Here is an 18,541-nt window from a genome sequence, read left to right as displayed (position 1 = left end):
CAGCGTCGTTGAATATTCTCTTCTCGCTGATCTTAAATGATTGAACTTCTGAGAGGCAGTGATTTGCTTTGCAGGTGTGATAAACCTGGAGAGGGCTGACACAGATAACTTATCAAAACTGCCTTGATGTTGCTCTAAAAATGTGTTCGAGAAACAAGGCAGGACCTTTATGTGCAGTTCAACTTCAACTTCAGGTTTATTTAAAGTGCACATCACGCAAAGAGCCTCTGCACATTTAGAAGGTTAAAATTTAACATCAGACTCTGAAAGTTCACATACACATATAACCGCACACAGGCAGAATCCCAAACATGCAGGTAGGACTGTTAATATAATAACAGGGCTGCCAATCCATTTAAAAACTTTAAAGTCTGGAGGGTTTGAAACTCAAGCCATCGCTTGTATTGAAGCCAGAATTGCCAGGCTGCCAAAAAATGAGAATTTGTGTTTCTTTTTTAAGTCGATTATAAAAATGTCACAGGTTTTGGGCTTGTTTTAAAAAATATGGTTGCTTGTTGAAGCTGTGGTTGCTTATTTGTCTTGTGAGAGTTGGCAACACTGTTGGTAGACATCAGCTCAGATTTGACATGACAAAATCTCTTGGATCTTGTTAAGGACTCTGGCAGCTGTGTTTTGGATCAAGTGAAGGCCTCTTGTTGCCGTCATGTTTAGGCCACAGAAACATGCATTGTAGCAGCTAATCCTGCATGTTATAGCAGCATCTATAAGGATTTGGGCTCTTGCACTGGACACAATGCGGGATCTTGAGTGTTTGACAGCTATAAGCTATTTTTCTCAGAAATGTAATACACACCATTGCTAGGTTCTCCTGTTGGTTACAGTGAAAGCTTTTGGTCAGATTAATGTTAATGTTCAATCTAGCTCCGATCAAACATAACAGCACATTTATGGAAATCCAGGTGCTTGCATGGTATTTGGCACAGAGAGAACTGCGATGTGTGAACACTGTGATGAAGAGTGTTGTGTGTGTGTTCTTTTACAGTCTGCATCACTGAATGTTTTTCAAACTTATTCAAACTTATTCAAACTAGTGGACGTTCGCTTCCTCTTCACACAGTGAATTCAATTTTCCTAATTTTATTAAAGAGCAGATTTTGCTGCCTGTTTAATAAATGCAACGTGCATAAGCATTGAATGACGAGATGTTGAGTTGAGACTGTTGTGTGTTTGCTAGATTCATTCATTTATTTATCAATGCAGACACTGCTGGTCCATAAAAACATATTTTTATGGTGGGAATGTGTTTAATAATAGTTAAATGTGTTGATTTCTTTTGGCCTAAAAGATGAGATAATTGTTTTACAATGATTTTAAAAGTGTTGACATCATCAGACAAATGTTTCTCGTTCTGTCCGTATGTTTTACTTTGTGCTGCTACAGCTTATATCTTGTGACATGTTCACAGTGTTATGGAAATACTACGAGGTTGATTTTGACTTATGTAAAAATACAAGACTCATGCGCTTATTCAGATGTGACATATTAAGTTAATGTGAATAAGTGCATGTCTGAAAGTAAGATAATAAAATATTTATGGTTTGAAGAGGATCACTTCCACTTACAGTATCTACATTATTTCCCCTAATAACTAAGCTGGCTTCTTTACCTACATTAGTTAGTCTTCATACTATTTTTACCTAGTTAAAAACAGAGGCTCAGGCCACTGAACGTATTATACTGCAGGGACTTTCTGTAGGGCACCAATTAGCCTTTTTGTTTCACATCCTTAGTGTAAAAACAAACCTATGGTCCAGTATTAATCAGGCATAATTACATCCCTCACTAAGGGGGGGGACCAAACAGTTAATTAACCACAAGCTACAATACCACCACCTCCTGTTATGATAAAGACGGGGCCTTTTCCTTTCTGGGGAACAATGATGGAGCCACTGAATCTTGTTAGTGATGAACGTCACCCATTTAATTGCACTATTATCTTGATTACAGCCAATTACACAGGATAACCTCCTCCTATGGGAGTTTGACGGCACCTTAACAGAGACTACACGTCATCTTCTCTGACTGCAAAACTTTGTCTGAGTGGAACAACATGAAATGTGGTTGTTCAAATTACATTACAGAATTACAAAGGTTTGATCTCCTAGACAACTACATGGAAGAAAAAGATCAGATCTACAGTATATAGAGACCTGCTCAATTATTGTACATGACAGGAATGTACAAGGATGTTTTTCTTACCTTTGGTACCGATATTACGTCTGAGCCACAATGTGAGGTCATCCCAAGCAGGAACACATTCGTTAGAGATGACCCTGTGCCTATCTGACTCTGAGTCCATCTTTACAGACTGAGCACTTTCGTTAGCTTGAAATACAGACTATAAACTCTGACATAGCCCCCTGCTTTCGCTGACCAATGCCAGGAAATAAAACGCCCTGTGGTAAATGAGGCCTCCCCTGCCTCTGCTCCTGTGCATTTCCTCTCTGCAGGCCACCACTTCCTCACCCAGCACAATCACTGCCTTTTTGCTCGCAACTGTACAGTTAAATTCTCACCCAAACACTACAGAGCTGACCTCGAACAGGGAAGGACAATAAATATTTTATGATTACTGTTTTAGTCCTTTGCTTTCTGCACCAGACAACCCAGTCTGCATCCTATGTTGTCAGCAGTGCTGCTACATTGTGTATGTTTTATTTCTCCATTAATAGGGTTTATCATGTGTGTATCTCTTGAATCAAAGAAATATAGATAAAACACATTAGTAGACATCTGTTTTGCACTGTACATATCCTTACCTGTAAGGGATGAGAGAGGTGAGTGAGGTCGTGGTAAACCTGAGGACTGACCGCTTCCTATCAGGCTTTTTCTGTTGCTCGTTCTGCAGCTGTAAAACCACAGAGGCAGATATTAGTCAAGACAATAGACAAAGAAACAACTTAGCACAAAATGCATTCACTGGACCCTGGTAACTGCAAGGCTTAGTTTTCAGGAAATCTTTTTATAACACAGAGGGATTATAGAACCAGCCAAAAGCCAGTGGAAGCAAAGAAAGGCCATGATCATTTCAATTTCAGAAGCACCAAAATATCTACGTTTTATTAATGATAACATTTAAATACCAGGGATTTTACTGAACTGACCCTCTCTCTGATTTGATGTGGTTTGAATTCCACTTTGAAAATTCCCATAAAAAATATTCCAAATTGTTGTTGTGACGACATGATGGAAATGTAGGTCACTCCACAACTGTGGTCCATAATAAAATAATCTTAGCAGTCCCAATGATTGCCTATTCATGGTCCCTCGGAAGATGAATCCTTCAGAATCCTTTTTTGTTTGCTGGTCATGTTAATACAGGGCTGTGACTCACGAGGAGCCACTGTGATCAGTAACATGTGACTCAAAAATGAAGCCCAGTTTTTGACCTTGAGTGAAAAATGAAATATTTTCAACAAACATGCAGACAGTGTTCAATGTCCCAATTAGTCATAGATTTATACTCTGAAATTAGAGAGTGTCAGTTGAAACGTATAAAGCCTGAAGAATATGAATTCACTTCAAGGTCAGAGACTCAGTGACATCCGCTTACATAACCTCCTCAGAGATCTGAACCAATTCCAACGGAATATTTAAAATGCTCTGTAGTAATTTCTGTCCTCTGCATATTATGAACAGCATAAATACAAATGTATACCATAGTTTTACTCAGAGTTTGAATATTGAAGCCAGGAGCTGTGAGGGGCATTAAAGGAAAGCAAGAGCAAATGCTGCCATGGCGACAGGATTGAGTCCTTTACTCCAGCGACAGCGATACATGACAACACTCCATGTAGGAGAGAGTGAGAGAGAAAGTGTCCAGTCACATTTTCAGCTCTCCCGCGTGTGTGTGCGCTGCAGCACTAATCACACACAACGATCACATGCACAAGGGCTTCTGCAATGATGCAGAAATGCATAAGCAGGCAGCCTTCATCTCTTTGTCAACACAGTGCTGCTGCAGAGACCTCAAAGCTTCAGTGTCACAGCAGCAAATACTAAAGAAGTGGTCATTTTTATTTGAGCTGACACTGATAATATAATTATTACATTTTGGATTCATCACTATCAATCATGGACTTTGGCTGATGTGAAACGTCCATGTTTGTTTTCTTTTACATGTCACAATATATTTTAGCAAGCCAGAGGTACACGTTTCACAAAGTGATAATTACAAACATTACACAGTGATAATTACACACATTACACATGAAAAACACATATGAGCTCTGATAGGGTGAAATATATTTGATTAGTTTTTTCAGATCATAAAAACTGCTGCATTTACAGTCACTAGTATCAGTATCACCCCTGTGGTTTGGGAAACTAATCAGCTTAAAATCATTCCGTGTGCCTCCAGCAAATCCTTCATCCTCACGCTCTCAAATTAATGAAAAATCACTACACCAATAGTCATATAAAATAAAATCAACATTTGACCCTGTCCTGAGGTCTTATAGCTGCTCCATTTGCAGTGCTAACAGTCCTGCTGTGTGAAAAATTTCACAGACGAATACACAAATCAGTCGTGTCTGGAAAAAAATCTAATCTTAGAGTTAGTTTTAGAGCCCTGAAGATCAAGCTGTTATTAATGCTTACTCTGCATGCATATTCGAGTGTTTGGGAGGGACAAGTGCAGATACACAGGGGGCCTGCGGTTTACTCCTGCTGGTGTTGATTATCTTTTGCGGACAATTTCCCACAAATGTGATGCATCGATTTAACATGAAACCAGACATATCAGTGGACACAGGGAGTTGGCTCCTGCTAAATGACTGAGCATTAGCCCCACACTAATGTTGACTCCATGACTATAGATGAGAGGATTCAAATTTCCAATGGTGCTTAGAGGTACACAACAAATTTCTGGTATTTCTATATTCCAACAAACAAAATGATCTTCAAGCAGGAGGTGATTAGTTTTCTAAATTGAAGTGATGAGGACCTGCTCACAATGAAATATAGAACATACCTGCAGAATATATTGAGAACGTTGCATTTTGAGGCTTGTGTGGAGAAGACGAGAGCCTTGTATCATGGTTTCACAAAAATGGTACGAGATTTGAATATTGAGGAAAACATCAGTTTGTACATGAGAGCCCCAAGAGTTTTCTCTTGCGCCCATTGGAGCCCAAGAGAAAACAAACTGAGCCTGGACCTGACGGACTGTTATATGGGGTCAGAACCCAACCCGAGCCTGGTAGAATGTATGTAGTCTGCACTGAGTTTGTGTGACCCTGTCCCTGACAGCAGACTCATGCAGTGTAGAAAAAAAATCAAAATAAATCAGGCCAGCCAACATGACTGACCCAACCCTGAATATCATTTCCAAATTTTGGTCCAAACGCTGCACATTTTGGGTATCCACACTCAATTATACATGCCCTGCAGTCTTGTTGATGGCCCTTTGTAAATGTGCTGCATTTGTATTCTAGTCTTAACGGCCACCGACCTTCAGATTAGTGGGACGGACCCACTCTACCTCCACAGCTGTAGCCTCCCCACTGTCACACCAAAATCTAAATTCATCTCCATAAATCAGAGGGGAAACCCAATTTGGACTTAAATCCTTGTTTACTCAAGTGGTTTTTCGGGCTAACCCCTGGGTTCAGCATCGTAGACACATGTCATGAATCATTTATCGTGGTGGGGAGGGAGTGAATAATATCTGGGTACACAGGTGCTCAGTCAAAGAGGATCAGATTTAACGAGGTCTATTTATACTCTCACTGTGGATTAGGCCAAGAGAAAGACACACTGCGGCCCAATCAACCCTCCTGTTGCCTCACCCTCTCACCAGCCATCCCAGTGTTTTGTACACCCATTAGAGAGCTGAGTGCCAGTCACGGAGACAATCACATGGATCACTTTACAGAAATCTGCCCACAGGTTATGATGGCATGCAGGTCGTCTTTGTCACAGTTGATGCTACGCTGAGCTCCGGTGGACGCACCTCTGTGGCCACAAACACGGAGTGATACTGTGATGGGATAGTGAGGCTTTAAACGGGGGATGAAGAAGCCCTGGGCGAAGATGATAGAGTGAAAGTAGGCCAGTGTTGTATGCTGTATACTGCAGATGTGTGATTCCTGGAACAGATCCATAGGAGGTTTAACAGTCTTGCTTATATGCTAAACCCTCAACCTCATCAAACCATTGTTGTATTACACATGAAATCTCCACAAGCCGACTACAGAGATTTTCTGCACTGACTAAAAATACTCTATAAAGATCTTATAATTTAAGTTATAGATACTTTAAATAAAGCATCATAGTTAAAATATTTACCAGCACTTATTTACTTTTTCCATCAGACTTTACAATGACCTACATTACTTCTACTCTTTATTATTACCAAAGTAATCTCAATCTGTCCAAGTCCAGTGTCTTAGATTTCATTGTGATTACTTATTTTTGGGTACGGGAAGATACAAAAATAAGATAAAAACCCTTTGATTCCCCGAATAACTGTGAATGTGGATAATCGGAAAATGTCTCATCCTGACCCATGTCAACGAAAAGCCACGATTCATCTTTTTACTTCTGCCAGTTTAGTTGCTCTTTATCAGAGCTGTCAGGTGAGCTGACAAAGCGCACTGCCAAATAAAATTGCTGTTTGTTGCGGACAAACCGAATATTCAAAGTCACAGACATATGACACATATGACTATTAATAGTAGTTTAAAAAAACTTGCTGCTTTGTAAGAAGCCCTGCAGATCATTTTTGTAACCAGCGACGACAGATGTTTACTTTAACTACTACCAGTTTCTCCATCTGAAGATGACATAGTCTCACAGAGATGCAGATTTGTCAAGTATCTTCTCATATAGTGCATGAGGTATCTACCTTAGCACCTGATAGAAAACATGCTTAAAAGTGGTAGATTGGTTCTTACATCTACAGTTTCTACAACGTTCATGAATTTCATATATACAGAATATATATATATATATAATGATGATATATATATATATATATATATATATATATATATATATATGAGTTCACCGTATTTTCTTTTCTACTTTGAAGATACACAACTACGTCAGCACTGAATTCCATATTTTGCTTATGATAAGTGAGTAAGTTATGATATGAGAAGTGTCAAACACTGTTTACTTATATCCGAATATTATTTACATAATAAAAATGCAAGCAAGGGATAGAGGACAATACTGTTGTGACATGAAGTGAAAAACATTCTCTACATGCAAAGTATTTTAAAGGTTAAAAGCCATTATAACTGATTTCATGTCAAGGTCATTTGCAATTTTTTTTATCTGGCCTCGGTATTAAATTCAATTAATCATCTTTACATTAATTTATAACAAAAAACATGGCTGCGTTTACAGCACAAATCTCCAGTTATCAATATCTACAGAACTAAATCTGACAGTGGTTTTCAAATGAAAAACATTCAGTAATGCAAGATGTCCAAAAGCAGCCAGTATTTCATGTTAAGCTGTTCTACACCATAAAATAGGTCAGGACAGGGATTAAAAATAAATATCAGTCATATGGGCTTCACCAATTCTGTAGTCCCACCATAAACAAAATACTGGGATAAAGTGGCTTAGCTACAAACCAGTGTCTCTACACTGACGGTAAATCCCATGAAGCTATAAAGCATTTTCTAAATTCGGCAAAGAAATGTTATAAAGTCAAACGAGACACAGTAGAAACAACATTTTCTCAGGCAGCATTTTGAAGAAGCAATTATCAATTTCTTGGCGATGGACAGAAATTACAACAACAAGAATCAGTAACAGCAATCTAAAAGAACAATCAGTGTTTCCAACTTTCAGATGTTAATCACTGGGGGTGACATAAGAGAAAGTACCTCCTGTGTAAAGAACATGATACCACCTCAACAAAAAACATTAAATTTACCCTTTTACTCACAAAGCAAATAATACACAATAGGAGAGCAGGGAACACCCAGCTTCTTATTCACGCTGGCCTCATAAAACAGCTCAGTTTACCTACTGTAAAAAAAAAATCATCCCTGCTGCAACTCACTGGTTGATGTTAATGTTAGAATTAACTCATGTCAAATCATCTGTTTGCTGGAAAACAAACAGAATTCTGTAACAAACGCAGTATCTCTTACAAAGAGTCAGGATCTGTAACAAATCACAGTTTGTAAATAAGTCTGTGAAGCTTCAGACCATATTACAGAAGAAATATGGTATTACTTCAAAATGTTTTGTTACCTCTTTGACCGGCGCAGACGGGCTCCACTGAAGAAATGTGGCATGTTAAAGTTGGACAGTACTGTCCACAGACTAGAATCCGACATTGTTTCCAAGTCATGCCAAAGAGGGAGAAGCAAAGATGGCTTTTGGAGACCGAGTGAGGAGGAGCGATGACTTTCAGGGTTCAGGAGGATGTAACCTCCAGTGCAGTCCTGACAGGTACTCCTACAGCAGCTCTCCTTAGGTCCAAACTTCCTCTGCACAGGCACATCTGCAGCCAGCTGCGGCATAAACACTCAGGCAGAGAGGACACGCTGTCCTCCTCTGTCCTCAAATAAAAAAGTAATCCAAGGAGGATCCGGAAAGGTACGCAGCGTGTGATCCAGGTCAGGTGTTGACAGCCTCCACTGTTGTGGGGATATGACACCTAATACCAGCGGATTTTTTGTTTTCTCGGCTCACTGTGACTGTGTGCTGTATCCCAAACACTCATCCTGCTGCCTTCACTCAACATGCTTCATATCATGTAACAGGCATCTACCACTTCACATCCTGTGGAGGGGGGGTTGTGAGGCAGAGGGGTACTGCATCATCAGCAGATGCTGCTGTGCATTCGCTGCTTTCACAAACTGGCACCCCTCCAAAAGTCTGGTGGGTCAGTGTATTAAGCAGGACCTATTTGAAATGGAAATGCTGTGCTTCTGCATGGATTTCTCCTGCTGCTGCATAAATTCATCCCTCAGCTGGTCCCTGCATAGACAGTCCATTCATGTGAATGGGAGCCTCACCTTAACTACATCACCTTTGATCCTTGACTCATGTTTTCTTATTGACTATCAGCAGATAAGCAGCCACACACAAACGACTACTGAAAGACAAGTACAGATCACAAGTTTCATCCAGCTTCATAATAACCACGTTTTAATTGTAAGCATTAAAAAAAGAGGTTAACTTTAATGATGTTAAATCTGACCTTTCAGAAAAGGAAAACTACCCTGGACTCGTGCGTGCACATGCACACGTAACACAGAAACTGGCCTTTCGTCAGTTCAGTGATGAATTTGATTTTCAAACCCTGCATGCATGTGTGAGTTTAGGAGTCGGCTCTAGACAGTAGCCTGTGGAGAGCAAAGTACCTCTGTATACTTTACAGTAGCTGCCAGGACTACAAAAAAAACATTCTAAACAAGATGAACCTAAATAAACCTCTCACTCAGAAACCTTAGTACCAAGACATTGATTACTTATATTCAAAGACTATTCTCCACAGGAGAGAGCAAAGTTCAGCCCTATAGACAGACTATTGGCTGAGGTGCAATGATTCAGTTCCAGAGCTGCGATAAAAGCAATGCATGTGTTTGCAGTCTGAGGAGTAGTGCATACAAAGTAGTTACTTTCATTTATCTTGTCTTAGAGATAAAAACTATAAAAACTGTCAATATTGTGCAATAATGTCAGATATCTATGAACCAAGTGAACGTCCCTTTTATTTGCCAAAAGTTCAACGGATTTCAAATATGCAAGAGTTTCAAAAGGCGCTTAAACAATTAGTCAACTAACAAAATTTAGACTAAATGAAGAAAATAATTTTCATTAATCAATATCTTCAAATTATTATCTTCATTTATCACACAAGGAGTAAAACATCAGGGGTAATATGCAGCACAATTTCCTAGAGCCCAGGATGTTGTTTTTAAATGTCTGGTTTTGTCTGACCTGCAGACCAAAGATATCAAATTTACTGTCACGTAAAACAAGCAAATTCTCACATTTGAGCAGCTGGCATACCAACATTTTTGGAAATGTGTAAATTTAAAATCAGGAGTTTAAGATACATCTTCTGGCAGAGGACAAATTTAATCATAAACCAAAATAAAGATGCAAAAACATATTTAGTGTGTGAAGCCTCAGTAGTTAAAAAACAATTACCCATGATGCTTGAAAATACATCCTCAGAATTACCTGGAGGTACAAATGAAAAATGACAAGGATTTCACAATACTGACAGCACCAGCTCTGTTGTCATATGATGGTCATAAAAATAAAATCAGGTGTCTAGTGTGACTGTTACAGTCACAGTTACAGTCAGACTAGAGAGACACACAGAACAGGAGAGACACATGGTGGAAAGCTTCACTATGGACGTGCACAGTCAGAGCTGAGGACCATCATGATGCTGCAGATGAGTAATCACTTGCTAAGAAGGAATCCAAAAGCTGAGGAGTAGAAACCGAGATCGAAATCGACAAAGGACCAGCACATAAAACCTGGTTCTACTTACATGTACCTCTTCTGTAATAAAGGCATTTTTTCAGTGTGACGTGTGTGACGTGTGTGTGTGTGTGTGTGTGTGTGTGTGTGTGTGTGTTCCCTCAGAGTGGCTCAGTCCGTCTCCCTACAGGCCAGTGTGACAGCCTTCACTCTAATTATGGCTCTGCTCTGTTTCTCTGTTCCACATAAGAAACGATGGCTCAGATGTTCAAAGTCAAACTTGCATAGAGCAGCATGAACAGGGAGGTCACCGGAAACAGCAGCTGAAAATGTGGGATACTGTCCTCTGACTCTCACTCACCAAAACTACCAGCTTTTTTGTTGACTGAAACCATTCATTTGTTTTTAAAAGGCTTTGATTGTGATATATTTGAGGGAGTGGAAGATGCACGGCTTCATACTGTATAGTACTGGTATTTATTTGAGTACAAAGGACTACTTTTATACAAGGAAATAGTGTAGTTATACCAGAACCTCAGAAAGGTTGCAGTTATATTAAAAGTTAACGTAAAGAGCTTCAGGTGATGGGTAGTAGTCTCACTCTCTTTCTCACACACACACACACGCACACACACACACACACACACACAGTAATTTTCAAGGCAACCCTATGTAAAAACATAGCGCTGCTGGCCGGAAAATAGAAAAGTACAAAATGTACCAAGTTAAAATAAACTGAAATGCTAGGTAGAGCTCATGGAAGCTAGTGTTAAATGTCAGTAGCCATCCTGATGAGCATTTTTACTTACAACTAGTCATGAAATCTATTGATAGAACAAAATATTGATCACAGCCACTAAACACTTGTAAGCTTTTTGATCCATGTAAGCAGATTAGCACTGCAAACATGAGAACAACAACAGAATACTCTTTCAGTAATTTGCTTTAATAAAAATATACAATACCTACATTGTGTCCATTTAGGAAATTACAAAATGACAACATATGGAAAAGAACTGTTGTAGCCCACTACTGCAACCTGTCATGTGCTTAGGCTCTCCTTCTTCCCACAAGGTTTTCAGGCCGTCAGTGTTTAACGACCATCCCTACCTGCTCTCAAATGAGTTCACTGTGTGTGAGTGTGTGTGTACGTACATGCCCTTGGTAGTCACACAGTGGCTCAGCGAGTTATTTTTCCATCTTGTTCCTGCTCTGCTAGCGTTTTGGGACTTTACAGTACATAACTATTGTTCTCTGTCATAGCAGCGGTATGTTACCTGAGTGGAGTGAAATCATTCACCCTTGTAACGGAGACACGGCAAAGTTAAAATTACCTTTAAATTAAATTGATAAAGTCGCAAAACTTGTCCGCCTCATAACTTTATATTCATGTAATACATATACAAATGTCATTTAAATGGTAATTGATGAAATAAAGAAAAGGGAAAAATATGGTTCCAATAATAATCCGCTTATAGTTTCCACTGTAATTCAGTTCATTGCACAGCATGACTGCAGTTTTGAATCGACAGCTCAGAGATATAACCGTGGCAGTCTCTAATATCTGATCATCGTGTAGGCTACATGTACACGGTCCTATGCTTAAATAATGATGAAGAGTAATGTCACATGTTAACTGGGCTTCTCATCTCTGATTGTAATACAAAGCATTGCAACATCAAACCTTGTGTGTTGAACATATCAGTCAATAAAAAAAGAACTGATTTCTCTACATACTTGTATGGAGCTGACTCAGTTAAATGCCTGGTGCACTTGACTCTGTATGAAAGCTGAGTGGAACAAGAGGAGATCAGAGGTGACGTGGGTGGGTGTTTCATCATTGATACAGAGAAAATTCTCAACATTGAGTGTTTTGAATGAGCTGGAGAAAAGAAAATGAGATTTCATACCAACATTTCTCATGACAAAATCTGCGTCAGTAGCAGCCTGAATAAAACCAACGAAACCTGAAAGAAAACATGGACTGTATCTCCCTTTTTATCAGTAAAACATAAAACACAATTCTCGTACGAGTCCAATTCTTTAGTTTTTAATGGTCGTGTTCTTTTCCTTTAGGGGTTCTGCAATTAAGTCACGGTTGGACTGTGGTTATGAGATATGAGTATTAGAGCCACGTTGAAAAAACAAGAGAAAAGATTTGCAGAATAAAGCAGTGATTTTACAAGAATAAGGTCATAATGTTGGCTACGTGTCATTTTACAGGGGGGATATCAGAAGATTAGTCTGTCGCCAGTGTTAAAATGGAGCATCTTGCTATAGAATAGGGGTCAAATAATGTCAAAACATTAAGCTATCATGATTTTCAGGACTTTGAAAAGATTGTTTAACAAATCATTACTGAGAAAGAACCACACAGACATGAAGTAAATTGGCACTTTTGTGGAGGAGGAAATGTTTGATATTGGTCGACTGTATAACATTGGTTACATCTGTGTGTTATTTAAAGAGGTTTCAATGTTTCACAAGAAACAATTACATTGGTTCAAGATTTTGGATCCTGGAGGAATGAAACTGTAGTGAGCGCAGATTCTCCAGACTGCATATTTAATTAAAAAAAAATGTCCCCTTTATTTTTGTAAAAATTACGACTTTATTATTTAATCTCAGAATTTTCTTCTTCGACATGGACCCAATACTCCATAGTAATGAGAAGCCGTTTCGGCAGAAAGTTTCTTAAAATGAATATGAAGTTGAATAAATTGCACAAAATGACAATGAACATGGTGAGAGAGACAGTACAGGTACACTGTAAGAAGAGAAAATCCACTAATCTAGAAGTATTGGCATTTCCTTTGACATCACACTCTATATTTGTACATAATTAACATTCAGATACAAAGCAGACAACACACTTGTACAAATTGATCATATAGGCCACACTTTAACCCTGTATCTGACAAACTAGTAAATACATTAAAACCAGTTAATTAACTTAGAACCACAACTAGATGGCTTCAACTTTAATTACCTATTTAAAGGTGAAACCCCAAATGAAGCCAGTCGTCGAACAAAGAGAGATTCAGAGCTTCTTGGAGTTTGAAGAGAGGACATGCTGTCCCAGACATCACTGATGCATGATAACCCCAGAGAAATTCCATATCAGTGACACAAAGCTCTTATCAGCAAACGCAGTAAGTACTAAATCAGAAACGAGTTTAGATTTAAGAAATAAGCTCGGAAATGGAACCATTACAGAATTTTTTTTTTAAATAGTGTTCGCTCCTAAATGAATCATTCGAGCCGGGACTCAGACAGATTGAGACCATTCTTCACTTTGATGTATTTCAAATGCCACAAATCCTACTTAGCACATGAAAGAGGAGCATAAACCTCTGAACAGTGAGGGGCAAGATGGGGGAAGGGGTGAAACTATCAACATTATGTAAGAGCCGTGTCCCCCTTTTTTCAGTGGCATTTCAAAGGCAGATGATTTGAGGCGGGCAGACGATATAACATATTTCAGCCTCGACAGATGAGCACAGGAGTGACTCAAACATGCACCAACAGGCCTTCACAACAAAATAGCTATGGTTGAAGAGCTCTTGCTTACCTCCAAAAATGAAAAGCGTGCAGAGGGCTGCACGGGCTGCAAGGGCTAGTGGGAGTGGGGCTCAAGCTTCGGGGAGTGAGGCTGCAAGTTAAATGGATTGTAGTGAATAGTTGTCTTTTATCTCACACACTCACACTCACACACACACACACACACACACACGACAGAAGCTAACCTAACCCCCCCCTCCAGCTCAGACATGTGTCTGGATGGAGACAGCAGCATCATGAAGAGTAAATATTCCCTGTCAGATGAAGTGAAATTGTGTTTATAGAGCAGATTCCCAAGGCATTTGTCTGGTTCTGTAATATTAGTTTGACATTGAGGATGTTTGACCCCCAATGCTGGTTCAATGTGAGCTACAATTGTATATGTAAGGAAGCCATTTGTGTGCTTTTTTTCTTAACATTTTCACTATATGATAACATGACATTTCACACAATATGTATGATTTTATCTGCTGTGGTGCTATGAATCTGAATCCACTTTGCCTATGGGGAAATTAATCTCATCTTATCCCTATTTTACTAATTTACTTACTAAAATTACTAAAGCCTTTACTGGGTGCTTGAAATCAAGCTTTAAACAGTGGCTCTCCTGTTATTTAAACTTCCACTGTTACCTATGTGATACCATGTATTCAGCTCTATTTAAACTAAACTTTCAGCAGTGGCACTGCAGAATATTAAATCAGGTAGAGGTGAGTAACCTCTACTGCAGTGGAAATCATCTAAAATCTAAATATTCACGTCTAATATGCTAAATTAATTGGGATTTTTCTTACTAACAATGAAGTATTTAAGTGTTTTCAGTGCATCCAAAACCTGATATCTCTTATTTCTCTGTGCCACAGAGCTCCATTGTTGTCCTAAAACTAATGAAAATGATAGAGACCTTCTGCACTGAGACATGTTTCTTCATTGTGGGCACTGTATTTGAATTCAATCCAACAAACACCCTTCTGTTGCAGTGAATACAAAACAATAGTGCACTAAATCTGGATTAATGATAAAAATAGTCCCCAATGAATGCAGTGTTTACTCCTGGTTGAGAAATGTTTGCTTAAAGCTACAATGCCCAGTTTAAGAAGTGTTTGTGACCCATTTGTCAAGATGCAGTGAGAACCAATAGGCTTGGAGTGTCACAGGGTGGTAGTGCACTACACAGGTAGTATTGAGTGCCAGACAAACACATTGTTGGTTGTGGTCTTTTTGTGGGATTTTTTTGGACCATGACAAAAATAAGGAGCCCTAATAATAATATATAATAATAATATATGTTGGCTGAACACAATGCATTGTCCTCATTGTCTATGAAAATTAGATAGAGGCCAATTAGAAGGATCATCAGTCACTTATCAGTCTCTCAATTTCAGGGTTTGAAGCCTCATGTGGAGGGAACCATAACAAATGCCTTGTTGACCTATATAAAAAAATGCATCAAGTCAATCAAATGACTGTGGCTTTGATGAAAGGGGAACCTGCCATGTAAACACAACCTTCAGTGAGTCACTGCCTTTTACCGTATTGATCACATCCAACAAACTAGACTCATCACAGGTGTGCTGTTAGCATGAGTGCGTTTTCTATGGATGTGTATGTCTGAGTGTGCATGTGCGTCACACCAGCAAATAAAGTACGTTGTGCGGCTGCGGCACTCTTCTGCGTGACACGTTATCTGTCTATCATCCACACGTGCATGGAGACATAAATGCATGAGCACGCACGCACACCAACACACACATACACACACAAGCCACTGTTGCCTAGCTGTGAAGGATTTGACATTAGACTTCCTGCTGCAGATGCTGCTGCTGCTAATGCTAACACAGAGCTTAAAGCAACACATATGACACAGAGACAGATGAAGCTGCACACTGCAGAGGAGCTGCCTGGTAGGATAACGGAGGAAAATACTCACTCTAGCGTCAGCCCTGGAATTCTCAGCCTCTCCCGCTGGGCTTTCATGGCTGAACTGTGCTCGTTTGCTCTGTTGTGGTCATGATATGCATTCACACTGCCTCCCTGCCTGCCTCCCTGCCTGCCTCATGCCTGCCGCCCCTCTTGCACTGACAAAGAGCCAAACCCAGCCACCACAGTGCGATGAGACGGATTGGCTTCCTTTCCCCCCACTGAAAGGGAGGGGGCAAAAAAGGGGGGGGTACACTTCTTGTTTTGGTCTTTCCACGTTCCACCTTGAAGCTGTCAAATGGGATCCTCAGCTGCCTGCAGAGGGCACAGAGGCAGGACAATACCCCTACTTCCCTCCCCTAATACACGCCCCCCCCCCCCTGCTCCCTCACATACGCATTCACATTTAACCCCCGGCCCCCCCCCGACCGCCACAGCGCCTCCCCCGGCTGGTGGCTTGCTACATAGCAGAAATGAGTGCAGTAAATTAAATTTACATTTTGTCTGCTGCTCCACACACAGTCACCTTGACAGAGGCTAGCAAGAGGCACGCGCCATACGATGCAATGTCACCACAACCAGTGATGTCATCTGTTAGGGAAAAACATAATGCACCACCATCTGCCGCTCCACATCAGTCAGTTCACACAACATCAACTGACTTCAGGTCAAAAAAAAAAAAAATACAAAAGCAGAGCTGAAAACTGAAGTTGCGGTGGAATTTTTTTATGACGTCATCTGTCCTTGCAGGCAAATAGAATAGTCAGTGTCGGTGCTTCAGAGAGGGAGAGGAGTGTTGGGTGTGATTGTGAAATCTAATAGTGAAAACAAATGTAATAAATCACGATGACGCAACAGATCGTCCTTGCTGCTGCACGGATTTAAAACGTCACTGAGGAGCTTATCATCAGTAAATCACAATGATGATGCATTCTAGCAACACTTATTTTGGCAGACACGTTACTGCCAAACCATCAAGATCCCAATAAGACTAAATGAATCATAACTTGGACAGGAAATTACCTAACAAGGTACATTATGACAAAAAGTGGGGAGTTATTCAGATTATTTGAGAGCACACTCTAAAAAAGTACCCAACTAAAATGTGTCTTCTGCAATAAGTCAGCTACAATAACTAACATCTGCTGTTAAACTTGGAGTGACGGGAATATAGAAATCAGAGCAGGACAGTAAGACATACAGATACTGCCTCACTCACTCATCCAGGATACCACTGAATTCTTTACCAGTGTGAGCATGTTTGAGGAGCAAAGAGCCACTGCAGATGTCAACAAACACTGAGGCAGGAACTGGAGCAGAAGAGGATGTAGAGCAGCAGGTCAGGAGAACAAACCCAGGGTCAACACTATTGTCCTATTTACTGTCCTCTAACTTTCAGGCATTTTCTTCCATCTTTAATCGTTTTCAACCTGATAAAATCTCCCTTGTCTTGCGTGGGTTTAGTTATGGACGTTATATTTAAATTTAGCAGAGGAGAATACATCAGACAGTATACACTGCATTTGTTTGTTGGAAAATGACCAAATGTCTATGAGACATAAATCCAACAGTTTCAGGAAGTTAGACAATTTCCTCTGCCCTACATGTGTCTAAATATGTTGCAGAGGGAGAAGAACTAATAGAGGGACATACAGTTTTAATACAGAGACATTCAGAGGCCCTGTTATATCCTTAAGTATACATGTAAACACTGCAACATCACTTAAGTCCCATAGCTATGGCAAACAGAAGTGTCACTTCTCAAGTTAAATATAAAACTATGCCACTAACTACACAGAATTTTCCACACAGTCTAAGCCACAGTACATTTCACAATAAGAAGTCTGTAAGGGCTCATCTGGTCAGTTTAATAGTCAAATAGAACTATCACATTTTATATATGAATTGATAAATCAAACACCCTCACCAGCTTAAAACCGTTTAATTTTGATGACACCAGTAAACAGGATAAAATGTATGCACTTGGAGATATGCATGTGTGTATAATTTCCTGCTACCACAGAAATGAGTTAATGCATTGAAACTAGATGGGTATCTACGACAACAAATCAGTGTGTTGCATGTACTTGCTATATGTAGCACACAATATTATAAAACAGACAAAAGAATAAATACTTAGCCAAGCTTATTCAACTGGACTGAAATCATTTCTGAAAGCTATTTGTCAGAGTAAATTTTGTTGTGGCTTTGGGTGAAGGTAGGTCACTCACCAAGCTTTTCATAATAATGCAGGAAAGCTACTGTACTTGGGTGAGAACAGCTTTCACTGACTCACAGCACAGTGTGCAGAGGAGCTTATATTATTCAGCCTGAATTCATTTGAAATCACTTCTACCTTGATGGAAAAGAAAAGTGGACTCTCATCAGTCATAGTTATCAGGTTTTTCATTGGCACAACACTACACACCATCATCTTACTTGTCCCTTGATTTGGAATGAGTCGTGTGTAGCTACACTTTATCAACTCATTTTAATTAATGCTGCAGCTCTTGTCTAAAGCTGCTCCGTTGTCACATTTTCTTGTAACGTCTTGTGACCACAGTATTTCATTGAGGTCACACTTTTTATTAAATATTTTAAAACATAGCATTAATGTTAAGAGAAGCTACAG

The 18,541-nt window shown here is 39.6% G+C and overlaps 1 protein-coding gene across 1 annotated transcript in view; it reads right to left on the bottom strand.

The window, feature by feature from the left end:
* mast4 (microtubule associated serine/threonine kinase family member 4) overlaps nt 1–18,541 on the bottom strand; it is a 90,308-nt gene that overhangs the window by 25,530 nt on the left and 46,237 nt on the right. Inside the window, 2 exon segments of the mRNA XM_034601363.1 lie at nt 2,781–2,869; nt 14,000–14,080. Coding sequence (XP_034457254.1) covers nt 2,781–2,869; nt 14,000–14,080 — 170 coding nt within the window.

Source organism: Hippoglossus hippoglossus, chromosome 12, assembly GCF_009819705.1.
Source record: "Hippoglossus hippoglossus isolate fHipHip1 chromosome 12, fHipHip1.pri, whole genome shotgun sequence".
NCBI classification, from domain to species: domain Eukaryota; kingdom Metazoa; phylum Chordata; class Actinopteri; order Pleuronectiformes; family Pleuronectidae; genus Hippoglossus; species Hippoglossus hippoglossus.
Note: the sequence above shows the minus strand (reverse complement) of the source record. Positions and strands in the feature narration are given on the sequence as shown.